This window comes from Gadus chalcogrammus, chromosome 15 (genome assembly GCF_026213295.1).
Source record: "Gadus chalcogrammus isolate NIFS_2021 chromosome 15, NIFS_Gcha_1.0, whole genome shotgun sequence".
NCBI lineage: Eukaryota > Metazoa > Chordata > Actinopteri > Gadiformes > Gadidae > Gadus > Gadus chalcogrammus.
In genome coordinates this window covers 18,703,006-18,730,505 of record NC_079426.1, presented here as the reverse complement: position 1 = coordinate 18,730,505, position 27,500 = coordinate 18,703,006, and the positions used below count along the sequence as shown (strand labels likewise).

Genomic DNA, 27,500 nt, shown 5'->3' with positions numbered 1-27,500 from the left:
ACTCAAGGACAATCAGGAGGATTAGCGCAGTGTTCTAATGGGAAGGCAAAGATCATCTCCTAAGAGCTGACGGGAGTGTGCTTGTGTTACTAATGCGCTAAACACACACACAGACACATACATTAAACATAGTGTGTGGATGTTATTTAGGAAAGAGGGATAACAAGGGGGGTGGTTACCAGGAAGTATGGAGAACAGGAGAACAGACTGATTGTGATGAATATGATGATAAGAGGTGGGACTGACCGGAGCCACTTGGAGCAGAGCCAGGAGCGGATGGCGTCCATGGTGAGGGCCCCTCCGCCGATGGTGCGCAGCGTGCGGTGGGTGCCTGCGTACGACGTGGTCAGCGGCGACACATACCTGAGACAGGAGATCTTTAGACATCAGCCACGCTGTAACGTATCCCCACTGCACTGAGAGACATTCACTGGTCAATGGTCACTGGGCTGCATTTATACAGCGCTTTCCTAACCAGTGGCCACTCAAAGTGCTTCACGTCATTGCCTGACCTTCACCCCTTCATGCATACATTCACACACAGACCGCGGTGTCAGCCATGTGAGGCGACAGCCAGCTCGTCGGGAGCAGTAAGGGTGAGGCGCCTTGATCAGGGACACCCCCGTACCAGTCAACCTGCTCTACCTCCTGAGCAGCGCGTCGCCCGAAAGACAGGGTCTCTGTGCTGTTATGAACCATACATGCAATACCATATGGAATTGAGAAAACGTATAAAAATCACAATTTGACGTTATATCCTTCCACTATTAAACTTTAATTCCAGTTAAAATGTGCAAAATTCCTGTTGTTCTTCTTAATGTTAACAAACCTAAGATGATCTCGACTGGGCAAGCACATGGATACCATTGAATGGAAAGGTTTTTTTTAAAACCACGTCAATCATTGTGGTTGCCATGAATGTTGTACAGGTTATGCCTCAATTGCGTCTTCAAAATAGAGACATTAAAACGAACCAATCTTTTCACCATAATGCCCAACATGATGTGTACCATACTGCGTTCTATCCGATCCCTGTGACGTGTGCCCAGTTTCTCCCTGCTCATGTGGGGGTTGCGGGGGGTGAGGTGGTGGCTGCACCTACATGGGGTAGCCCAGGGGCTGGTCGCAGGACGAGTTCACCATGTTCCTCAGTGCCTGCTTGGAGTTCTGGATGCTTCCTCTCTCTGGGTTCCTGTTTCGCAGGAAGACCAGCTCCTGCTGCTGTCCCGCCCACAGGCCACGCACACACTCCTTGTTGATCTATAGGGGGGGAGGGGGGGGGGGGAGGGGAGGAGAGGGGGTGAAGAGGAGAGGAGAGAGGAAAGGAGAGGAGAGGGGTGGAGAGTCCCCAAAAAGGGGAGGTTGGGGAGTTGTGACCCAAAATTCTTACTTTTATTAAAATTAAGACAATTTTAATAAAAATGTGTTCATTGGTAACCACTTGTTAACGTGGTCAGTTAACGTCATGCTATATTTGTACTTTCTGAACTCCTTAAGTTTTTTTAACTTCTCCTTCACCACAGTCTTGTCGTATATAGATATATAATAGAATAATTCCATAACCATCGTCTCCTCAGCGATGACTCACAAGCACCCCCCTCTGGTGTGGTCAAATCAGAGAGACCTGCATGTTCAATGATTCAACAGGCTGTCTGCTCATCAGCTTTATCAGTAATGCCACACAACGGGCAGCCCCTCCATCATTATACAGACACAACATCCAGTACAGGCATGGACACAAACATACTGCTGCCGAAAATGTTTGGTAAATCAATAAATTAATCTGAACACTTTCAGAACTGAATAAAAAGCAAGGACATGTAACACATCACTGTGGAATCTGGTGACTGAGTCTTCCTTTTTTTCTGAATCCACACAGACACACACACACACACACACACACACACACACACACACACACACACACACACACACACACACACACACACACACACACACACACACACACACACACACACACACACGCACACACACCAACACACACACACACACACACACAGCTCGGGTAACTTCAATTCTAGGTTTATAACTCTAGGTTTATATTAATGCTTAAAGTTGCTATACAGGACATTTGAGATGTGACAACCCAAAAAGAGTCCCTCCCTCTCTCCTCCCTCCCTATGTGTCTCCGCCACTGAGGAGCGTTGGATTCCACACCTATGATTGACATGCGAGACGAAATCCCAGAACCAATCGGGGGAGCCACAAGCCTTTCCCTCAGTATCAGGGGACGGACGACCGGGCTCACCTTGATGACCTTGAAGCTGAGGTGACGCTTGTACAGCATGATGACCTTGTACTCGTCGGCGCCCTCGTCCATCATGTGGCGCAGCGTGAGCAGCGTGTCGCGGCTGGACAGCACTGCCTCGCGCCACGCCGGGTCGCTCTCGTGGCAGATCACCAGGCTGCTGCGGTAGGTGGTGATGGCGTCGTACAGCACCGACGCCTCCTCCGTCTCCTCCAGGCAGGTGAAGTGGTCCTGGGGGGAAGGGGGGGGGGGGGGGCACGCCATGATCAGGAGTAGGAGTGGGATCCCAGGCGAGACGGGTCACGTATACCCAGCAAAGAACCAAACGATACATATGATACAATGATACAAACTATACAATCGTACATGGCGTACATGTATTATTTTGTTAATTTGGTTCAAATACAGTGTTGTGCTGCATTGACGGTAACCAGGGAAACGTCTCAGACTCGCAGGATGTGTGGTCGCTATCCCGGCTGGGCTCAACACCAACATTTTCGACTAATCTTTTCATTTGGTGGCGCCGAAACAAATTAGTTGGTACCCTTTTTTCGGCACTTCCTTTTTCGCATACCATCCATGTGTGTACATTAAATTTAAAAGATCTGCACACATTAAATAAAATAAAGTCCCTGGTCAGGCACGCTCTGCTACCTGGTGTAGTTTGAGGCTCATCCTGACGGCCGGCGCCACCACCTTCTGCAGCAGGTCCATGTCGGCAAACACCCACTCGTCCTTAGTGGCGATGCGGAAGTCCCCCTTGAACAGCGTGTTGAAGCCGTACAGGAAGGACTCCAGGCTGGGGGGGGGCAGAGACAGAGGAGAGCATTATGGATACTGTATTTATTTATAGAGAGAGGCAAGACATACAGAATTTATAGATAGAGAAGAGGAATAGATACTATATTTATATACAGAGAAGAAGACTAGATATACTATAAACTGTATATATAGAGATGAGGGGTAGATATACTATATATATCTAGAGAAGAGGACTATGTATACTGTATTTACGTATAGATAAGAGGACTAGATATACAATATCATGTATATAATACATGAAAAAAAGATTCAAAAAGAAAACTGCAATCCCTTATGTTATATATTATCTAACATAAGGGATTGCAGTTTTCTTTTTGAATCAAGAACGATCTGTAGTGGAACACAATGTGGACAGTCTGTAAGGCTTGGCTTTAGTGCCTTCTAGTGGAGACGCTCTGTAACGGCATGGGATGAGACACCCTGACCACAATAGATCACCTCCGAAAACCATGGAAGGAATACTTCTGGTCCAAATGTTAATAGTAATCAGATGAATGCCTTTTTGGTGATATTTGCTTTTAAGACAATAAAACAAAATATAAAACAATTAATGTCACGGTTTCACCATGCAGCAATTAAACATTACGTATACCATATGACCAAATGTTTTATACATGAAGCTAAAGAAGAGCAGGAGGGAATGTAATAACATGAGGGTTAGGCGTTACCTGTTGGACATGTTGTGTGAGGCGGTGCCCAGAGACCTCCTGCCCAACACCGACAGAGCGTAGGCCAAGGTCACCAGGGCGGAGTCCTCATCACTGGGCACAGGCTGGACACACGCACCCAGGCACACAGACAGACACACACACACACACACACACACTCACACACACACACACACACACACACACACACACACACACACACACACACACACACACACACACACACACACACACACTCATACGCACACGCACACACACACACACACACACGCACACGCACACACACACACACACACACACACACACACACACACACACACACACACACACACACACACACACACTCATACACACGCGCACACGCAAGACACCACCAACATAAACACACACACACACACGTACACACAAATACATGCACCACCCACCCACACACACACACACACACACACACACACACACACACACACACACACACACACACACACACACACACACACACACGCAATTTGGACTTAACTTTGAAGAGTAATATTCAATCTTTTGAGGAGCTGTTGTAAATAAAACCCATGCATGTTATCCACCATGCACACAAACCCATATCATCATCATCACTACCATCATGAGCGCCACCTCCCCCCAGCACCCCCCTCCCCCCGGCCCCTGCTCCCTGCCTACCGTCTCCATCTTGCCGGCGCAGTACTGGAGCCACTCCAGGTGCACGTTGCAGAAGCTGGCGCGCGTCACCCCCTGCAGGCAGTGCACGTAGTCCTCGTCGATCTTCACGCTGAACACCTGCGGGTCGCGCTCAATGTGGTGCCACTTGGTGTAGGACTGCAGCGCCTCCTGCAGGCTGGAGTCCTGCAGCCAGCCCTGCAGCTTAGGGGACTGGGCCAGGAAGTAGATGATGCACTGCAGCGGGCGAGAGGGGAGAGAGAGTCAGAGAGAGAGAGAGAGAGAGAGAGAGAGAGAGAGAGAGAGAGAGAGAGAGAGGAGAGAGAGAGAGAGAGAGAGAGAGAGAGAGAGAGAGTGTGATTGATAGGAGTGAAAGCCCCCCCATAGACCCCCAGCCCCCCCAGACACCCCCAGCCCCCACTCACACCCCCAGCTCCCACACACACCCCCAGCCCCCACTCAAAACTCCCAGCCCCCACACACACCCCCAGCCCCCACACAGACCCCCAGCACCCACACAGACCCCCAGCACCCACACAGACCCCCAGCCCCCACACAGCCCCCCCAGCCCCCGGCACGGCCGCTACCTTGAGATAGTAGGTGACGAGCAGCTTGCGCAGGTCGTACACCTGCAGCATGGTGGCGGCGTTGTTCTCGCTGATGCTGTAGCCCTCCAGCAGGTACTTGGTGGCCGTCACCTCCCAGGCCAGCCAGCGCAGGTTGAAGGCCGCGTTGCACGACAGCACGTGGGGCAGGTGGCCCGGCTCGCAGCAGCAGCACGCCTCGTCCTCCTCCACACCCTCCGTGATGGCCTCCACCTCCCGCTGCTGGCAGTACGTCCCTGAGGGGGGGGGGGGGGGGGGTCATTATAGAAGTTTGGTCAATCATTTTCTATATGAGAAATGGGGGAAACAATCGATACATGGGGGTAATCGTGATTCTTTCCTTCTGCAATTAATGACAAAATAAACTGAAATACTAATTTAAGCAAGAAATGTCAATGTTATCTTATAGGATGTTAAATAATGGTTACGTTCTACAGAGGGCGCTATACTGTATTTGCCTGTCGTCAATTGTCGTTTATTTAAAAAAAGAAAACGGCTCTGTGGAATGCTGAACAGCAATGAGAAGCACATTTTTATTGAAGGCCAGAAAGTATTCAACAAAAATGTTACATTGTATGACAGAAATCGTAATCCCAGTGCATATGGCATTGGTCCTCAGACACAGATGTCCTATCACACGGCGAGATGATTGCTGCCGCTGCCCGTCCCCAGTGTGACCAGCCCTCACCTCTGAACTCCAGGCCCCGCAGCTGGAAGGTGACCAGGCCGTTGCCGATCTCGATGAGGTGCACCAGGGCGTTAAGGTAGTCGGAGGCCAGGATGAAGCAGTCCCCCGCGCTGCAGTTCCCCCAGCGGCCCAGCAGCAGGTCCCCGCACAGCGAGTGCTGCAGGGAGCGTGTCAGGTACTCGTAGAAGATGGAGTTCAGGTTGTTGTCGTCACAGCCTGGGAGGCACGGACAACGGTTCAGACAGGGCTCACATCACCACGGAGGCCAACCTAGAGTTTATTTACTTCGTCTTTTTTATTAAAATAAAGAAATATATACATATATATAATATATTATTTTATTTTTGTTTTTGTTTTTGTTTGGGAGAGCATGGACAATATTTGCTTGCTACAATATCTATATATATTTTTTCATTACAAATAAAATGGTGCATATGGTTATATAATGTACGGATCTGACGTCCAAGGGTGACCCAGAGTGCACGTGTGTGTATAGTACCTGTCTCCTTATCCACCTGGGACACCAGCCGGCTGTTGGAGTTGTCGATGCGCTTGGTGCTGCAGGGGAAGATGGGGAGAGGAGTCACTTTATTATACTGGACAACAAAGTCACAAACAGAATCACAGAATCCTTCCAGAGCAATGGGATCAGGGGCCAGTACAGGCGAAGATTCAAAATGAAAAAAACAATTAAGTACAAAGTAGGTTTTCTGCTGCAATTGATCTAAAAATAGAGAAAATTACAAACCAAAAAACCTAAAATTAGAAGCAGCAGACCGACGTTATATTAACACGGTTTCTTCCAGTCAGAGTTTGAGCAGTATTAAGAAACTAAATATGCTTAATATGCTCCTAAGGAACTGAAAACAAAGCGCCCATTTTGTTGGGACTTGGCAGCGCTAGTGCTGTCTCGTGGTTTTGGCACTAGCTGCTGCTGGGTTCAAATACCAAAACACTGTTGAGGCCAAAACAGTTCAGTGAACACTGCATTACTCTGTAAATACTGCAACACGTGCCAAGAGACATCAAAGGGGATCAGCATGCCTTTCTGGCGCGGAGTGACAATGATTTTGCACTAACTTCCTGAATTCCCATAGTAGAAAAATAACATGATTAATAGTCTGTGTTGGTGTGTTGGATAACATGTTGTAAATACAAACACAGGCTGCTCTTGTTGGGAGTTTTCACGCGTCATGTTGTGTTTCTCATACGCAACATAACATGAACATGAACCGAGCTAATGCCGGAGGACTGGGAGGGACTGGTCCTTAGAGTGGGAGAGTGGAGAGACTTCAGTTATTGTCCATGAATAAGTAAAGGGAATGTGGTGGGTTTGAAAGGGTTCAGAGTAGTGTGTGAGTGTGTGGTTCCCTCCAACAGAGAGAAAGAGAGAGAGAGAGAGAGAGAGAGAGAGAGGAGAGAGAGAGAGAGAGAGAGAGAGAGAGAGAGAGAGAGAGAGAGGAACAGAGAGAGAGTAAGAAAGAGAGGGAAAGGGACAACAGTCTTTAAATCTCATGTCAGTGCTTTTCATGCTATTTCCACTACTCGTGTTTCTTTATCTTCAAACTCCCCATCACCCCTCTCCCTTCCTCTCCCTCTTTTCCATCCAAGCACACATTAACACAGGGCGCCCCATTCCCCCTTATGCTGAGTTCACACGACACGATTCCAGCCTGATCTTTTCCGCTCGCTGACAATCTTTAGAAACTGCAGCCAGAAGCCACAGCTCAGAGGCAGCTCGCTGTCGGCGATGCTCCTAAAGTGTGATCTGATCCAACGCCGTGACCTCAGGGCATCCGCAAACCCTGTGGTTTGAAAGGTGTGGGGACCAGCCAAAACAGAAACGACACCTTACAGCCAACGAGGCAGCAAGATATGGGTCTGGGGAGGAGCTGATCACCTACAACAGATCATCAGCCAACATGGCGATCAGACAACCGCATGACAATTTGGAACGCAGCCGTTCACTTCGCGTGCGTGCTTCGGGACTAAACGTCTTTTGTTGCACCCTTGTTGGGGGGTGCTCCTTGTGATGTAATGTGTGACCCCCTTGCTGCGACCAGGCAGGGAAAACCAAAACGACCACAACACGCACGTCGACAGGACAGACAGTAGCGCCTTGAGCGCAGCACGGCGGTCTGAACACACTGACGGTTGTGTCGCGTCGTGTCGTGTGCCGGGGGGAAATTACTTGTAGTTACGCTCCCAGAACTTGACGGGCCGGGGGTAGGAGGAGATGAAGATGGCGCTGCCCAGGAAGGGGGAGAGGGGCGTGTAGAAGATGGTGGTCAGGAGTGTCTGCAGCAGCAACATGGCGGAGTCTGGGTGGCGGGGTAAAGGAAGCTCACAAGGGTCAGAGCGTACGATAGAGGCTCTGGTGTGTGTTGTTACCATCGCCTCCCCACCCTAGGGGCTAGTTCACTCCTGTGCGGTGGCCACGAGTAGCTCAGCCTGACTCAACCCGGATGGTTGCTATGGTTACAATTGAGAGATTGACGGTTACCTTGTGCACACACCACACACAAGCAAACACACACACACACGCAAAGAAACACACACATTTGGGTACTAGGAAATAACACACAGACACACACACCTACAAAGATTAAGTCAACGGATAACCAACAATTTCAAACACACGCACAGACCTATCACACAAACACATATGGGCACCAGAAAACAACACACACACACCAGATACACACACACACATACACAGACACACACACGCACACACCAACAGGTCGTAGGAAGGATACGGGGCACGGCGAAGGGCTGGGCGAAGGCGTGGAAGGCGCTGCCCCATGCGATCTGCCAGGGGGCGATGTACACCAGGATGAAGTGCAGCTTAAGGAGCAGCTCCCGCATCTGGACACACACAGACACACACAGACACCGTCAGCCATCTAACACCACCTCTCAGTCCTCTCCTCACACATACACACACACACACACACACACACACACACACACACACACACACACACACACACACACACACACACACACACACACACACACACCGCCTCCACCACCTCTCAGTCCTCTCCTCACACACACACACACACACACACCGCCTCCACCACCTCTCAGTCCTCTCCTCACACACACACACACACACACACACCACGCAAACACACCGCCTCCATCACCTTTCAGTCCTCTCCACACACACACACACACACACACACACACACACACACACACACACACACACACACACACACACACACACACACACACACACACACACCGCCTCCACCACCTCTCAGTCCTCTCCTCCTCACACGTGGAGCGAAGAGTCCACGGGGAAAACGTTGCACCGTGTAAGCATATATAAAACAGCAGCTAAACGGTGAACAGTGCATTCCTCTGTCCCCAGTGGGGGGGTTGTAGGACACACACACGCGTGAAGGTGGTGTTTTATGATAAGTATTTGCCTGTTTCAATGTTTTGTCCTCTTTGGAGGGGAGATAAGAGACGTTCCCTCTAATGCACAAAATATTATTAGATCAGTTTCCATATTTCACTTTTTCATATATTTATATTTTCTGGTCGTATCTCTGCCAGACTTGACCGGACTGATCTTATACATTTTTTGAGTGAGATTGTCCCTAAAATGTATGTTTTAAATGGTTCTGAGGGAAAAACTACTAAGTGCTGAAAATCTGTTTTGATTGTATATAGATTTTAAAATAAAATATCTATATAAATTCAATAAAATTCCTATACTTTGCAGTAGAATTGTGGATTTGATTTGCCAATTCAAAACAACCCACATCCCAGTACATGTCCCAGTACATGTCCCAGTACATGTCCCAGAACATGTCCCAGTACATGTCCCAGTACATGTCCCAGTACATGTCCCGATTAAACATATTGTGAAACCAGCCCTTCGACCCAGCCCCTCCCAGCCCGCACCTTGTGGAAGATGATGGACATGAGGAAGAAGTCGAGCAGGAAGCTCTCGGAGGCGCGTGGGCAGTCGAAGTGGAAGAAGATGAGCGTGAAGAGGAGGGTGAGGAACTGGAAGCTGGGGTCGCAGAAGGACGAGCGCAGGAGCTTCAGCCCGGCCACCGTGGTGAGGAGGACATCGCCGCTGGGGAGGGGAACACACATGGTCAGAAAGCAGCACACACACCACACGGTCAGACAGCAGCACACACACACACACATTGGTCGGACAGCAGCACACACACGGTCAGACAGTAGCACACACACACACACACGCCCACACACACACACAGGCACACACACACAAACACACGGACACACACACTCACACTCCCAACTCTCGTCGTTTATAAGCAAACGTTACCAAAAACATACCTCATGTGTGCGCTTGTGCGTGCATGTGTGCATGTGTGCATGTGTGTGTGTTTCTGTTCCTTCCCACTCACTGGATGCCCAGCCTCTTGCGGTGGCTGAGGGAGAAGCCGTCGTTGGTGAGGGCGCTCAGCACGATGGCAGGGTACACCACGTACTTCTCGAAGCACAGCAGGCCCACGTACAACCGCTCGAACCACATCAGCACCGCGTCCTCTGGGGGGAGCAGAGACCCTGAGCATCACTAGTCACTGCACTTTGTTGTCCTTCTCAATGAGAGTTGTTGTCAACAACAACAGGCTAATTATATCATTTTATTTTTGTCTATTATATTATCATTATTTATCCTTAATAGCCATGAATGATATTTGACCTGATTTAGGTAGCAAGTATGTTAGAAGCAATGATTCTGACCTGTTCACCATATTTACAAGTTTCTAGGTTTTATATTTCGAGTTTTGAAAGAGAACGTTTTTTTCTTATCGGCAACAAAATAGCTAAATGCCTGAACCACCGTCAGATCAGTGTGTGATGGCGGCTCTGGCGGAGCGTGTAGTGAAGGTCATGTGAGTGTCATGGCGTCCCCTGCTGCCGGCTGACCTCTGGGCTCAAACTGGTGGAACTCCTTGGTCTTGAGGACAGGGTGGGACAGCCACAGCCAGGGGTGGTGCTTCCTCAGCTGGGGGATGAGGTAGTGGGTGACCAGCCCCACCGTCCCGGCCAGCGCGTACAGCACGATGGTCACAAAGGGCTGCGGGCCACAGAAACAACGCTAGAGTCAACCATGTGATGATTTTCAATGGTAACACGGATGAATACGTTATTCTGTGACGAGGGACAAGGTGTGAGTGCTCAGCTCGATATTCTAGTGGGAGTTCATCTTGTCTGTTGGGCATCCAAGTTGTTTTTTAGGTTACGAATCGTTTTTTGTGTTTGTGTCTATGTATGCACGTCTGTTACGTTTCATAACTCTGTAATAACAGTAGTCTTCCTCAGGGCCAAGTAGTCACGTGACCCTGCCAATGTCCGCTATAAAGGTAAAGCAGTGAGGGATGAAGGCAGGAAGTTCACCTTCAGGGAGAGGAAGACCGTGCTGGCGGTGAGGGCAAAGGTCAGGATGTAGGCCACGGAGCAGACCACGATGTCTGACATGAGGATCTCTTTCTGAAGACCACAGGAGAAAACACTTGATCAACGATTACAGAGTGCCAATCATTCATCCCTGGCTCATTATTTGTATGCATTAAAACCTTTATTTGGTCTGTCTTTTGGTTAGTCATTCAAATACAGTTTTGGACCACTGTTTCTACACATTTCCATAGCATATTAACCATCGAGTTCTGCAGCTTTTCCGGCAGGGGGTCTTTGGTGTGTGACTCCACCTCTTCATCTTCCTCGTTGTCCACCAGCCCCGGAACTAGCTTTGACTTGATCAGCGATCTGGAAACCACAGTGATGAAACGTCCACATGTTTTATACTTGAATGTCTGCCTATCCTAAAATCGCTCTTTCCTCTTTCCACACGCGCATACACAAAACGCAGACTTGCAATGGGTGTGACTCGTCATCAATTCTAATCGAAAGAATTGATGACGAGTCACTTTGATGACGAGAAAGAATTAAATATACTTGTTTATGAAATTGTTTCTTTCATGAAACAAAGATATTATATTGAACTTACACAGCAATATATATATATATATATATATATATATATATATATATATAGAGAGAGAGAGAGAGAAAGAGAGAGAGAGAGAGAGAGAGAGAGAGAGAGAGAGAGAGAGAGAGTATTGTCACAGTAAAATCAAAACAAAATTCCACAGAATTGTTGTGTGTTCCTGTCTTGTTGGTGGTACTTACAGTAAGGTGGAGGGGTTGCTGCTCTGTCTGCTCAGATGGTACGAGAACACCACCAGGAGGCCACAGAATCCAGAGAACAGAGCAGGGGTGTGCTGCTCATCCCATGGCTCCTGAAAACACACACAAACACACAAACACATGCACACAATCACCATGTACCACTGAATATTTTTAGTAATACAAATTGTGCAAACATTAGTCTGTTCCAGATATCACCTGTGTGTAATATCATCTCCCTATAATTCTTGTAAAGCAAGACGTGTAGGACTGTGTATCTATAATTATCATCCTGTGATCCTGCCCTTCCTGTTGGTGCTTGTCAGTTAACACCACACCCCCACAATCACACACAAACACAAACACACACACACAAACACACACACAAACACACGCACACACACGCCCCAGGCTGCTGCCTCTTCCTAGTCATTTAGTAAGGACGAATAACAGCACTGTCACAGCCCTCGCTTTCTTCCCTCCATCAGTCGGTAAAGTGGCTCGCAGGCTATTTATAACAGAGCCTCCATTCTCCTCTCTGTCCCCAGTACAGCCTGCAGCCCAGGCTGCACACACAGATTCAACATGCAGAGGGGAGAGTGGACCGGAGGAGAGAGGGGAGAGGGAAGAGAAGAGGACAGAGGAGAGAGTAGAGAAGAGGAGAGAGTAGAGAGGGGTGCGGAGAGAAGATAGGGGGAGGGGGAAGGGAGAGGACAGAGAGAAGCAGGAGGAGAGGTGATGAGTGGAGAGGAGAGGATAGGAGAGGATAGGAGAGGAGAGGAGATGGGAGACTTATAGAGCCCTGGCTCATTCAACAGCAACTCTATTAGTTTCTTACCTTGAGGGCTCCGAAGCAGAATCCATAGAGCAGTGACAGCGCTACCAGACTGCGTAGGATACTGTATATTGCAGAGTGGAGGCCTGTGGCAGCTGGGGAACACAAAGAAACACAGAACACCGTCTGATTTAATATATAGTGTGTATATGTTTCTTATGTAACCTTGACGAATGCTGCCAAGAGGCAGCATGCAACGAAAAGTCCCTTTTTAACACTGACAACAAAAATATGCTTTAAATAAATATCGATAATATATTTAAGCAATAGATCACGCCAGGCTGTGGTATATGCTCATTATACCACTGTTAAGGGGCGTTGTCTGGCCCCGACGCGCAGCGGAGGGCCGGCGACCCCCTTCACAGTGGTATAACGAGCACATGCCACTGACTGAAGTGATCTATTGCTTTTATACAATGGTTACTGTTATGGCGAAACGAAAGTCATAGACACACTACATTTAAAAAGAAACCAAGAAAGTCAAAATAGCCGTTTTATTAAAGAATACAAAAAAGTAGTCCCTCCTGGCTGCCGCTATGCATCGACGGTCGCTATGCAACACACTTTAGCGTCCCTCCGAGAGAAGGCTCCGCTAGAGCGGTTCGCCGGCAATTTATCCTATGGAGCAGTTCACTCGCCGTGTGCCTAAGCTTTCGTTAGTCTCTCCATCGCCTTGCTCACTCCCGGAGTAACAACATTTACACCCTCTCCATCATCCAACATATGTTTTACTTTGTAACTGTTTCTACTTCCAGGCGCGGAGTGATATGCAAACTTTCACAAAATGATCGGGCGTCATAGCAGTTATGTATACGCTCATTATGCAACAGTTGGGAACCAATCAGATCGCTGGATTTAGGTCCCCCGTTGTATAAATATGGATATACCCATTCAATATGTAAAAGAGACCTGTTATAAGTAAATCTTGTATGATGGGGTCGGAGACACTGCCGAGGCAAAGCAGAGCCTGCTCCCCACAGATAAGTGAATGTATCGTATTTCGGTACATTCAGCAAACACTTAAGATTTTTTTATCGAATTCCTCAGCTATAATGAAACTCTTCTGCGGCCCTTTCAGCCTAATGTTGTGCGTTGTCATGGAAACATCCAGTCAATGGCTCTACATGGCCGTTGCTGTTACTGTTAGTTTGTAGCGCAATGACTTGAAACGTTTAAAAGGCGGAGACGTCCGGTTATCGAAAAGAATGCACACCCGTGGAATGATATCGATCAGAATGAAGTATTCAACCATTCTGTGGTCTAAATACACAGGTGTGAAAGGTGGGTTAAAGCGATGTGATTGGTCACATGATGAGCGGGGCTCACCTGTTCCTCCGAAGAAGTGCATGTCGATCTGCTCCAGCAGGTAGATGGTGAAGGTGTTGACCTGGGGCAGCAGGCCCACCAGGAAGGTGATGGGGAAGCAGTAGGTGATCCCTGGGGGACAGAGCGGAGATCAGTGAGGCCTTGTTGTCTGTGGTGGAAAGCATCCGGAAGCTGACCAGTGTTTCACAGACAGTGCCCGTTTCACAGAAGGGTCGTGATAGGTTGAAAAGAGGGCGTCGCCTCACACCAAAAGAGGAGGCCCATAATTAGTGTTATGAGTGACACCTGTGCTTTTCCTACGACGACATCTATGGGAAAATGGTCCAGGGCCCCGTTTCCCGAAAGCGTCGTTAGCCTAAGTGGATCGTGAAGTGCGTCGAAAGGGCATCGTAGAGTTTTCACCGCGTTTCCCGAAAGCATCGTGGGGAACGAACGTCTTGAAAACGCTCGTAGCTAACGAGTACTCCAGGGGTGCTCGTAGGTACTCGTAGGACGCTAAGAGCATCGTCAGCTATAGCCTCAGTGGCGACACCATCGGACATTCCGTCTATTGGATGCGTTTTATTAAAACGCATTGCGCCTTTATGTTCTTAGTTTGGTAATTAATAAAGATTATGAATTAATTTATTAACAAAGATGTTAAAATGGCCAAAATAAAACGGGACAGTCCAGAAAATGTTTGCGCAGGCAGGGCACTCAAAATGTGTGAGAGAAAGTGGGGGGATTTGTGCAGACTGACATAGGCTACTCATAAAACGTAGCATAAAATAATGTACAAAATGAAATAAAATAAAAATAAAGAAATATAATAAATTATAAAAAAACAAGCAAAGGAGCAGGCAAAAGGCTGGGATATGGTGGGGATTGGTCACGTTGACGGGAATGTTTAGTGACATGTGGGAGGGTGGAGGGGGTTAAAAAAAAGTCTCAATCACTATTCGACGCGCATGAAAACCAGCCGCGTAGCTATGAGGGAGGCCGTCCTCACACCGATCTTCCTCATCGTCATCGTCCTCAACGTCCTCCGGTTCAAGCAATGCCACCCCAGCCTTAGCTGCAATGTTGTGCAACATAGCCGTCACACATATCACGGCGCATGACTTGGCCGGAGAAAACTGGAGCCCTCCGCCTGACTTGTGAAGGCATCTAAAGCGCCACTTCCACCTCCCGATCGTGCGCTCAACGATGCACCGGGCCAGACGGTGGGCTTCGTTGTATTCCTCATCATGGACGTCTCCCGGGTTATTCACAGGTGTGAAGAGGAATTATTTAAGGGGGGAAAATGCCGTGAAACGCACAGTGCATTCAGGATTAGGACTGATATATGTCGGTTTAAGCCTAATCAATTGTGTTTTAATGTCTTTAGCATTCATATAATTGCAGTCTATTTTTTTCGTAGGATACTCTGCTGTTGTCCTTGATGGGGATATATTTTAACCCTTTTTAACACAATTTTCCTGCGACATTCCTGCGTCTCCCCCTCCTACGGAGCCCATTTCAGCACCGTGTCAGTAGACAGTTACAATCCTACGACGTCGTGAGTGCAGCGAATGCGCGTTCACGTTAAGAGGAGTTTCGGGAAACGCTCCAAAGAAATTGACGATGGATCGCAAGATCCATCGTGAGAATGATCGTACGAGCGTGGATCCATCGTTATCGGGAAACGGGGCCCTGGTGTCATTGATATATCAATAGATCAAATCCCTTGTTAACCTCTGAATTGCATCCAATATATCTCCTCTCCAACCATGAATACATCATAACAAAGCTGGACGTCGATTGTCACATGGGCGTCTGTGTTCACAGGTTTCACGCAAACACACATATACACACACACACACACACACACATGCATGCACACAAACACAAAGACACGCAAACACACAAACACACGCAAACATGCGTGCACACAAACACAAAGACACACACACAGACACAAACACACACGCACACACAGGCGCACACACACACACGCGTTCTCCACGGTGGCTGACCGTACCCAGGAGCAGGTCTCTGAGGAGGTGCAGGGCGTCGTGGCAGGCGATGGTGACCCCGTATAGCGTAGAGACGGGCAGGTCCTTGGTCTGCAGCACCTGCTCCAGCAGCCAGATCAGAGAGCAGAACAGGCAGAAGTAGGCCGCCCGGCTGTAGGCCACCAGCTGGTTGTGGCCCTGGAGACCACACACATATAGACGCGCACGTGTAAAGATAGACGCACAGGCAGACACAAACACAAACACAAAAAACAACGCACGCACACATAGACACACACAAACACAAACATGCCCATGATTGTGCATGGACAACACAGAACACAGACATATCACATACAGTATATTTTCAATCCCATACATGATTACATAACAGAGATCCGTGTGACCTAAAGAGACATGTGATGCCAATCACTTCCCCAGCACAGACCAACTCACATGCGTGGGCGAGGCCGCGTCGGGTTGAACACTCTGAAAAGGACAACAGACAGAGACACACAGATTATGAATCCCCACTTAACCTGAAAATAACTCATTCACAACCAATGAGCGCGAGCCACACCAGACAGGGATTTCACAACAGATGGCAGTGCTGCGTCGACCATCACTAATGGCAACGCTCGATGCAGAGTTTTATTAGAATCCCTTGAGCGATTATCGTTGTGCCGCAAAAAAGATTCCAGCAGCAAAGGCTGAATCAGCTGCTGAGAGTCAGCAGTACGGTGTAGGGATGCTGTCGCCTTCTATAGTTGCCGAATTTACAACCGAGGGGAGATGAGGAAATGATCACCGCAGTCCATGAGGTGATGGTCTCCTAAGAGAGTGTTGGGAGGCAGTGTTGCCAGGTTGGGCCGGATATCCCACCGAATTTTGCATTCCTGGGTGCAGTGCGCTGCAGCCAGGGTTGCCAGATTAGAAGGGATATCTGGCCCAATCCACCAACACTGCAGGGAGGGAGTCAGAGATGGAGCTCAGCAGGGCAGAACTATGAAGTGGTCTCCTCACCTTGAGTAAAGAGTACTGGCAGCTGGCGATGACCAGACAGAACTGGAATACCCAGAAGTCTTGGAAGCAGCCCCGGTTCAAGAGCAGGAAGCCCAGGAATGACACCAGGAAGCCCATGAAGATGGCCACCAGGTTCTCCAGAACTTCCTGGTTCCTACGACCAGCAGTGGTGTGGGGGGATAGCGATGGGGTTAATCCATTAATCAACACATTATTTTGATAGATCAATTAATTGTTGATGTTAAGAATCCATTTAAGAAAAAAACAGAACGTTTGCTGCTTACATCTGCAGAAATGCAAATATGTGCATGCAAACACACCAACACACACACACACACACACACACACACACACACACACACACACACACACACACACACACACACACACACACACACACACACACACACAAACACACACACACACACACACACACACACACACACACACACACACACACACACACACACACACACACACACACACACACACACACACACACACATAATAATCAATGTATAAATGATTGTTTATGTCAATAATCAAATTACAAATACCTAACATTCCTTGCCTAGCGCTGCAGAAATGTTCAATATTTGAAATAATTTTCCTGTTTGATGAAATCAATAATTTAGTTTTTCTCCTCTTGGCTGCTTGTCAGACAAAGCGAGGACATTCTAAACTTCCCTTGGCCCGAGGCTTGATGGGCATTTGCCATTATTTACGTCTCATTGTAGACTGAATGATGAATGGATATAAATGGTCGATAGTTGCGGCTCAATATTATCACTGCGTCACACACACTCACTCGCACATGCATACACACAAACACGCATGCATGCACGCACACACACACGCACACACAGACACACGCGCGTGCACGCACACACACACACACGCACCCACCCACACACACAATCACACACACACACACACACACCTGTCCAACAGCGCGAGCAGGGTCAGTCGGTCGTACAGGATGTTGACCCACTTCCCAGGAAACAGTCTGAGCTTGTAGTACAGCTTCCTGGTCGGTCTCTCTTGCGTGGATGTTTCTGAAGACTCGTCCAGAGAGTCCTCCTCCTGGCAGGACACACACATACGCACACACACACACACACACACACACACACACACACACACACACACCACACACACACACACACACACACACACAACACACACACACACACACACACAAAAACACATGGTGTTTCACACACAAAGTGTTGCTCACACAAATAAGAGTCTCTGCCTATTAAAGAAATTATCAACATTAAGATACATTTGTCAGAATCCTCCAGAGTTATCATGACTTAAAGTGAGGCCGGCAAAGCCGCTTTGATTCACAAATGTCTAAGCATACTGTTGTTTGAAGCCTGATTTCAATCGTTAGTTGTGCGAAACAGTGTAAGGGGGTTAGGATCCCGCCTGACTCAGGCCAGTGCTGTTCGCTTCATTGCAGCTAAACTGTGACTCTGCTATGTCCAAAGAAAATGGCTCTGGAGCCTGTATCCGCGGAGCATGAGAAGGGACAGTTCATTACAGTGATAGAGTGAGGTGATTGCGCACCACTGATTTGCATCAATACCATTTAAATAGTTGCCATCGAAGCCAACTGCTCTCTGGCTCTCGGTTACACGAGAGGAGGAGAGAAGAGGAAACAAGAGAGCAGAGGAGAGGAAATACAGCGAGAGGACAGGAGAGGGGAGATGATATATAGCTAAGGAACGGACAGGAGAGGAAGAGAGGAGAAAAATAGGAGCAAAGCCATGATGAGATAAGAGAAGAGAAAAAGGACATAACAAACCAAATTATAACACGACAGAGTAGAGTCCAGCCCGGGATAAAAGAAAGGGCAAACAGAGGGGAAAAACAGGGGGAAAATGCAAAGCACATCACAACACCAAAGATAGATCCAGTAAAGGGGAGAGGAGACTCAGAACAGCCCGCCACAAGAGTTTTATGTGGGGGGGTCGGTACCTGGAAGATCTCTGGGTGGGTTCTGCGGGGTCGTAGTCGGTGTGCAGGGATGATGCGTCGCTGGAACGGGCCCTCCATGTGGCCCCCCACTAGGCCGTCCTGACCCTCGGAGTTTGAAGAGGTCGATAGCAGGTCACTGGACCCCCACACACACACACAAACCAACACACACATGCAATCAGAATCACGCACACACAGATAAACACACACACGCATTGGTGTGTTGAATATTGGTATAAAGTCCACAGAATACAGTATTAAAAAATATTATGCAAATATTTATTCATGCAAATTCATGTGCTGGATTGAGGTAACAGAATATAATAACAGGCAGATAATTAAACTCAGTTCAGGTGGCATAAACATTTTTTATTAAATAAAGGAAATGGTCAGGAAAGGGAGCAGGGGGAGAAGGAAGGAGAGTGCTGTGTAATACGCAGTGGAGGAGGGAGGAGGAGGAGGAGGAGGAGGAGGAGGAGGAGGAGGAGGAGGAGGAGGAGGAGGATAAATAGAAGCGGTGGAGTTGAAGGATAAGGAGGAGAAGGGGGAGGGAGAAGGAGGAAGATGAGGAGAAGGAAGAGGAGGATTTGAAGGATAAGGAGGAAGAAGGAGGAGGAAGAAGGAGGTCGACGCTCCAGCAGTACCACATATTGCCGGTGATGAGCTCCGCCCCGAGGGGCAGGTTGAGGGCCCTCTCTGCATAGAGCTTACGGGGCCGGTCCCCTGGTAACACACACACACACACACACACACACACACACACACACACACACACACACACACACACACACACACACACACACACACACACACACACACACACACACACACACACACACCACACACACACACACACGCATACACACATAAACAGAGCTTATTATGTTTCATGCAGCTCAAAGCAAACTGACACCAAAGTACAAAACTGACACAAAAGAAGATGATCAATGATTTGAGTATTTTTAAACTCTTTATGCTAATAATGTGTTGTTGCATTCTTGACGGCCAGGTTAGGACAGAAATAGAACAAGGATATAAATAGAGCTTCATATCTCAACCAAAACAGAGATGAATGAACTCAAGAAAATCAACCAAACAATCTCCAACAAGACCTGTTATGTTCTCTAAACAGACCATGGGCCCTATCTTGCACCCAGCACAATTGACTTTCTACACCGACGCATTCATCGTTGCTAGTTTGCAGCCGGCGCAAAGAAGATTTTCCCCCACAGCAAACTCGCGCCACTAAACTTGCGCCCTGCGAGGCGTGTCGGCGAAAGCAGAGGTGTGTTCCGGCGCAAAAGATACATATAGCTCTCTTACAGATCAATTTTGCAATTGCGCAACTGACCGAAGAATACTTGGTCTAAGTGCACTAGCGGATAGCGCAGTTGGTTTTGCTATTTTGACATGCCTAGGCAGTTCGGAACTGTAACAAAAGCTTGAACACACGTAGGCTATAAACAGCACAAACATGCAAACAATTAGCCTAATTTAAATATCATGATGTCAAAGATTGTTCATATACGTGAAACTGCATAGAAATAGCATGTGGATTGTGGAAAAAAAATCCATAGGGGCTGCATGAATGAACACTGCAATAGGCTATGCCATGCGTTAAAATAATAATAATAACAATAATAAACGAGCAAAGTATATCCCAGCCTTCCAAAACAAAATCTTCTTTTAGCACATATGTGTGTAAAGTTTTCTTTGCCGAAATGTATATGACGACTCAGTGTTTCAGAAGTTGTAGAAGAAAACGCTATCCATGTGTGAATTAGGCCATATTATTTGGACATAAACTGAGCCATTTGAATTTTGAAATTCATGTGGTCATACATCTGTCTCAGGGGAGAATGCAAACGCGCTGTCAAAATATCAACTCGTCAGTTTCAAATGTGCTAAATGGCTCTTAAAGGGGATGGGAGATGGGGCTCTCATTGGTTGATGCATGATACGCCCAAAACACACCTACAGGTAATTAGGCTACTTCAGACCAACCCATTTTAGATTTGAGTCTTTTTCCGCCGGTATAATAGCAACAGCGCCAGAGACCAGCCCACAGAGCTAATTCCGTTTTGCGCTTCTCCCTTGCGTTTCCGACCTTTAAAATCGGGCCCCATATGTCAACATGCCTTCACAGAGGAACAAGCGGTCGGACTCAGACGTACTGTGCACGGTGTGGAAGGTGTACGCGTCCTCCTTGTTGGTGGCCTCCGGTCTGCAGATGACCTGCAGCATGGAGCTCTCCGACTGGGAGGTCTGGGACGGGAGGGAGTCGTAGTCCGGATCCTTCTCCCGGTCCGTCTGGGGGCTGGGTGCAAATAAGGCACTAACTCATTCCATTAAAGCCATCCTTGGGCATAGCCATCGAAACACACTGCAAAAAGCTGCATATTATTTAGAGTTTAGATATAAACTCTTAACAGCATTGTCATCGTAGCTCTACTGTGTGTTTACCTGTCGGGGGAGACGATGGGGATGCGTGTGGGGGGGATGGCGTGCAGGGTGTCTGTGGCCAGGCTGGTGGGGGGGTTGGGTCTCCTGCGCTGGCTTTCTCCTTTGGTCTCAGAAAAGGCCTCGCTTGGTTTGGCGGATGTACTGGGATCCTCTGGGAAGGAGAAGAAGTATTAAAACATGGGACTTACTCCTTTCAAATTTGGATTCACACTCACAGTCTGCAACGGAAGCTGCAGGCTGCACCGGCGCATGAAGGATGGATGTTTGCGTGTTTATAGGAGGACGATGAATCAGTTAGATCAAGTTCAACTTATTTAAATAATTGTAATCTCAGCCTTAGCATGTGAACCGAATTGGGATGTGATCAAAAAATTATATTTCATCTAACTTCTTCGACCTATAATGTGAACCAAATAGCACATGAGGAATTCCCAATCCTAATATTTATTCTAAGATACATGCCGCTTTAATCATGGGCGTGCTGATTAGAAGAAGCTGCTACCCCCGCCCCCGTGGACGCCCACCCTGGTCCGCAGTGTGTGTGTCCCCTCTCTGCTGCGTCTCTCCTCCTCCTGGGCGCTGGCCCCGCCCTCTCTGCTCAGGGACCCCAGAAGAGACACGAACTCCAGGAAGTGGGACTCGTTGGGGAGCTGGCCTTCCTTGGCCTCCAGGTCCGATTTAGAACTCGTCATTACCGTCTGGATGCCAGAAAGGGGAGGGGTTAATGGATGAACGGATGAATGGGTGGATGGATGGATGGATGGATGGACAAAGGGATGAATGGATGAAAGCATGGGTCATGAAATGACACATTAACAGAGTGCCGTACTGTACAAAGTAAGTGTCATACTGCACAGTCATAGCGTTCCTCCCAGTAAGTCTCACACTGACAACAAGGTTAGTGCCAAACTGTGCAGTAAGTGACGTACTAAACAGTAACAGCGTACTGAACAGTTATAGCGATACTACACTGCAAGTGCCATGCTACACAATAAAAGCATACTACAGAGTTAGTGCCACACTGTACACAGTAAGAACCACACTGTACACAGTAAGCGGTAGTACCCCGTCGCCCCACACTGTACACAGTAAGTAACCCCTACCAGTCCGCCCCACACTGTCCACAGTAAGCAGTACCTCCCGGTCAGCCCCACCCGTACATACTGCGTTGTGCGACCGCTCCGACAGCAGCACGGCGTCTTCCCGCTGTCCATGCTGATGGCCGGGACGTGTGTCCTGCCCCCGGGCCAGGTGCGGGCCCAGCGCTGGGGGGCAGGCCGCAGGAAGACCTCGAGTCCACGGTGAGCTCCGCGGGGGTCCGCGTCGTCATGGTGGGATGGTGCAGATCCTCGCCCGACGAGCTGTTGTCGTTGGTCAGCAGCGGGCCTGAAGCTGTCTGTACGTGGCCTCCCCCAGACGCAGGCTGGGCGGCGGTTGGTCTCTGCTGGCGGCCCGGGGGGCCCTCCGTCACGGGGGGACACTCAGAGAGTGGTGGTCTCCTGCACAGGTGGAACTCCTCGCTGTGGACGGTGATGGGAGAGTCTGGGTGAGGCTCCTCGTTGACTCCGCCACTTCCTGTCCGCTCTCTGCCCGTCCTCCTCGAGGGAGTCGAAGGTGATGACGGGGATCTGATGTTGCATTCCCCCGCCTCCTTCTGGGCCTGTGCTCAGGGGACAACCACCGTTGGTGTTGTGTCATAGCTTTGAATTATATGTCTAGGTTTATATGTTTGTATATATATATATATTATTATGTTTCAAATATATGTTTCTTTTCGTTCACATCCATTAATATCCACTCAAATGTAATATTATCTGGTTTAGGCCAAACAGAGAAATTAAATATATGTATCATCAAGCTCATTTTTTTTCAATAAACAAAAAATGCCCCAAAAGAAAGGAAAACATTACCCATTAATTAATCAATATTAACTGCATGCATAGAGCAATCTAGCTGGAACAGCCGTAACACTTGTTGTTAATATTATACATAAACGGAAACAACTGTGCCAAACAGGCACGGAAGCCTCAACATAAACCCCACAACAACGCAACAACTCGGGTGTTGCCTCTACGAGCCTCTACGCAGTAGCAGGGCCAGAGGGTGGTGCAGGTGGAGGCCCTGCCCCCTCCTACCTGCGTGCTCTCCAGGATGCTCTGCTTCACGCTCTCCTCCAGCCGCGCGGCCGTGTGCGGGTCGCAGCTCATGGTGATGATGATCTTCACCGTGTCGCGGGAGTCCAGGGGCGCCGACTCTGACCCGGAGCCCGAGTTGTCCACCAGCACCACGGCGATCTCGTCCGAACAGTAGGCCTCCTCCGCTTCCTCGAACTGCGGGGTGGGACAGGAAAGCAAGGCCATCAAGGCCCCGGGCGTTACAGGGGTCAAAGGTCGGGGTCGGGTGATATCCAGCACTGGCTGGTTCAAAAAGAGTGCTTCGTTTATGTGTTGCGTTCTACAAACGGTTGTCTATAGGCTACCTCGGAGGGGGTCTGGGGAGTGCTGTCGACTATAGCCCCCAGGTGGTCTCGGGGCTCGTCCACCGTGTTGTTGTTGGCGTCGGAGGGCTCCTTGCGCCCCTCACTCTCCTCGCCGCTTTCTCCCTCATCGCTGCCACTGCTGCTGCTGCTGCTGCTGCTGCTGCTGCCGCCGCCGTGGGAGGAGGGCAGCCCCTCATCCACGGCCTCCCTCTCGCCCCCGTCCTCCTCCACATTGCCCCCCTTCTCCGGCTCCGTCCCCGTCGTCCTCTCCTTCTCCGCCGCCCTGCTCCGCTCCGACAGCAGCCGGTCGGTGCCGGTCAGGGGGCTCTGGATGTCCGCCTCCTCCCTCTCTGTCCCGCCGCCGCCACCGCCGCCGCCACACCCGGTCCTGGAAGAGGCGTCCCGTTTCTCCGCGCTGGCGGCCGACCCGGGCCTGGTGCCGTCCCCCCCAGCCCGGGAAGAGGGCCTCTGCTGGGCCTGCAGCAGAGGGGTGGCCTGGTCCGGGTTGGGGCTGGACAGTTCTTCCGGGAGAGCTCCTGGCCGGGCTGCACACGCCCCTCTGGTAGGTCGTCCGCCGTGCTCTGATTACGCCCTGCGTGGCGGGACAGGGGGAAGATTCAGCAGTGTGCCTTATTTTCTTCAATTCGTTTAATAGGTTCCATACAAAAACACTTCCATCGGTTCTTCATTCTCTTCTGCTAATGCTTAAGCGCCACTACATGCAGACCAGATTATGCAGAGTGCCTTGGATTCTCAGAAAGGACATGAGCCACAATAATCCCCACATATTCCACATAATCAACAGCATACCATTTATTCCATATCAGTAGAACTACCAGCCATAAAACACATTGGGTATATCTGCTCGACTGCACCACATGGATAGGACAAGGACAATATATCCAGGGCACTCTTGAGATATTACGGCTGATCTTGCTGTGACTCATCACAAGGGCATGAGGTCACACATTTAATAGACATGGTTTACTGGAGCTAGCTTCCAAGCCGCTGTGTGGCTGATTCCCTGAGCAGATTTACGGCTACGGTGTGTTAGAAGAAGTCGTCCCTCTACTACATTATATATGAGACCATTAGGGAAAGACAGACTACCGATCTCTATTGGCCAACGTCGGTGGAATCCGATATGCCAACAAAAGAGAAATCAAAAGGGGATTAATAGTCTGGCTGGTTATAGACGGGCCTTTGGCCTTCTGCGCTGCATTTGATTCGGTTTCCCCAGGCTGCTTTCAAGCTGTCACTCACGTTAATCAATGGCTTTTAATTAAATCAATGACATCCTGGTCTGTGGTCAAATCTAAACTGAGATCGTTTGGCTTAAAGTCTAGGCTTTGTTGAGACAGCTCGATACATTTCATGGTGTAATATGTTTATTATATGTAATTGGCGCATACGTTTCCCGCTGTTCTGAGGGACTCCAAGGTCTGCAATTATGTTGTGTGTCTCGTTCACTACAGTATCACTGGCATCAATCTCTTATGAGTTTCAATGTTCCACATATAATATTCAGAAAACCTTATTTTCTTTTCTCCCCATTTTTCTGCTCTCAACTGGTGTTGCATGGTTAAATATTAATCACATTGAACTGAAGGAAGATCACGAGACAAGAATAATCCCAGACAGAAATAGCATGTAGTTCACTAGCTGCCCATCATCATTTCCCAAGTTGCAGAATCAAATCAGGTTAACTTCAGCCTGAGTGAGTGGGGATGTACCAGCATGTTTTCAGTGCAAGAGAACTAATGATTTCTGTCTCTGTAAAACTGGGTTCAACATTGTCATTGTGATCAAACTGTAGACTGTATTAAAAGGACTGACTTTTTGTTTACTTGCTATGAAGGGCCGATGACCAATGGATGTTGTTTGTCAATTATTCACCAGTGGGTACAAAAAATGATTCCATATACATTATTAGAAAACCTATTGTACCTATGAATACACAATCTCACTCTTTCAGTTCTGTCTACAATACAAAGGATTCTTTGTTGTGAAACATGAATTATGTGAAACAACATTACCCTCTGTATCGTTCACTCATCTGACTTTGGACATTCCTGAACAGAGGAAATACAGAGACACAGTATTTACATAAATGGTAAACATGTTCTTCACAAATCAATATGAACCAATCGATCTGTCAATAATCCACTCACTACTCCAATCAGTCCCTGGTCGGTCTCAGTCTGTTTAACTGTAACCTGGATCACTGGGCTGGGCCTGTTACGAACCAACAAAGTCATGGCAACACTGTCTGGGACTGTGCTGCTCTTCCTGAATTAGAGTGTCGAGAGAGAGAGAGATGAGAGAGAGACGAGAGAGAGAGAGAGAGAGAGAGAGAGAGAGAGAGAGAGAGAGAGAGAGAGAGAGAGAGAGAGAGAGAGAGAGAGAGAGAGAGAGAGAGAGAGAGAGAGAGAGAGGAGAGAGGAGAGCAAAAAGAAACAATTCAATATGACTTTATGGCAGCCATACATCAATATAGCGGGGTCTTGAGTTACATAAAATATGAATATATTCCAAAACAGGGTGAGGAAGGAAGACAAAAATAAAAGCTCTGCATTCTTGATCTTGCTAATAAAGCCTTTTAAAATTAATTAGCAACAAGGAAAGGGTTTGTCCATCTCAATTGAAAACAGCTTTCTGACGCCGGGAGTAGAGAGCTATCACCAGAACCTTACAATACCATCTTGTTCGGCTCTCTCTCTTTACAACTCCCAAATCGTATCTACACCTGTTTAATTATGTGGTCAGCGCATTAAATGTGTACCATCTTGAATCACAGGTAAAGTCTCAAAGGGCTTCACAGGACACATTTTCACAAGACACCCTGCAACCCTTTCCCCCAAAATACAAGGGAAGAAGAAAAATCAAGGTAGAAACATAGAAGAGCTGAGCAAGATCAGAGAGAGAGAGGATACCTCCTACAGAGACAGTTAGAAGTTCGGTAATATATGTATTATTGTACTGTCGGACTGATAGTGGCTTGCAGGCAGGGGTCCGAAGCGTTGCTCTTCTTCTCCGGGGCCTTGCTGAGGTCCGAGAGACTGCTTCGCACCAGCGGCCTCCCCCTGGTTGCAAACATCACGTGCCGGGGTAGTGGCCAGCTTGATGAGGACGGAAGAAGCCGGTGTGATGGAGGTGCAGTAGATGCTCAGGGCCATAGGTGGTTGGGGGCAGGGCTGTGGTCGGAGGAGAGAGCGGTTGGTGAGCGTCAGGGAAAGGAAGGGCAGCGGTTCAACGAGGAGGTGAGCATGGGGCAAGCTGATACAGACAGGAACAAACAAACTTAGAAAGGCGGATAAGAGAGACTGACAGAGAGACAAGGACCGGAGGATACTCATCACCACACTACCAGAACTGCAGTTTGGTTCGTATGCGTAGGACTTGATTTGCAGAAGGTCAATTGGGCAGAGGTATTCGGTTCAAATTTGTTTGTTGCATGCAACTGCTGTAAAGCTTCCATTGTAGAAATCTGCCCCATATCAGAGATCTC

At 48.5% G+C, this 27,500-nt stretch overlaps 1 protein-coding gene across 1 annotated transcript in view; it reads right to left on the bottom strand.

The window, feature by feature from the left end:
- Window positions 1-27,168, bottom strand: part of LOC130404214 (pecanex-like protein 2) — a 29,809-nt gene extending 2,641 nt beyond the window's left edge. The window contains 38 exon segments of the mRNA XM_056608865.1: window positions 247-363; window positions 1,103-1,260; window positions 2,270-2,500; window positions 2,924-3,068; window positions 3,760-3,863; window positions 4,435-4,668; window positions 5,019-5,272; window positions 5,725-5,940; window positions 6,224-6,282; window positions 7,916-8,045; window positions 8,484-8,592; window positions 9,646-9,823; window positions 10,125-10,266; window positions 10,651-10,801; window positions 11,122-11,214; window positions 11,382-11,490; window positions 11,914-12,023; window positions 12,749-12,840; window positions 14,072-14,182; window positions 16,071-16,242; window positions 16,501-16,533; window positions 17,068-17,221; window positions 18,008-18,147; window positions 19,051-19,186; window positions 19,695-19,773; window positions 21,225-21,385; window positions 21,514-21,662; window positions 22,038-22,211; window positions 22,678-22,715; window positions 22,718-22,850; window positions 22,853-23,173; window positions 23,649-23,843; window positions 23,993-24,275; window positions 24,375-24,551; window positions 26,045-26,064; window positions 26,164-26,288; window positions 26,987-27,102; window positions 27,104-27,168. Coding sequence (XP_056464840.1) covers window positions 247-363; window positions 1,103-1,260; window positions 2,270-2,500; window positions 2,924-3,068; window positions 3,760-3,863; window positions 4,435-4,668; window positions 5,019-5,272; window positions 5,725-5,940; window positions 6,224-6,282; window positions 7,916-8,045; window positions 8,484-8,592; window positions 9,646-9,823; window positions 10,125-10,266; window positions 10,651-10,801; window positions 11,122-11,214; window positions 11,382-11,490; window positions 11,914-12,023; window positions 12,749-12,840; window positions 14,072-14,182; window positions 16,071-16,242; window positions 16,501-16,533; window positions 17,068-17,221; window positions 18,008-18,147; window positions 19,051-19,186; window positions 19,695-19,773; window positions 21,225-21,385; window positions 21,514-21,662; window positions 22,038-22,211; window positions 22,678-22,715; window positions 22,718-22,850; window positions 22,853-23,173; window positions 23,649-23,843; window positions 23,993-24,275; window positions 24,375-24,551; window positions 26,045-26,064; window positions 26,164-26,288; window positions 26,987-27,102; window positions 27,104-27,168 — 5,414 coding nt within the window.
- Between the last annotated feature and the right edge of the window lie 332 nt (window positions 27,169-27,500).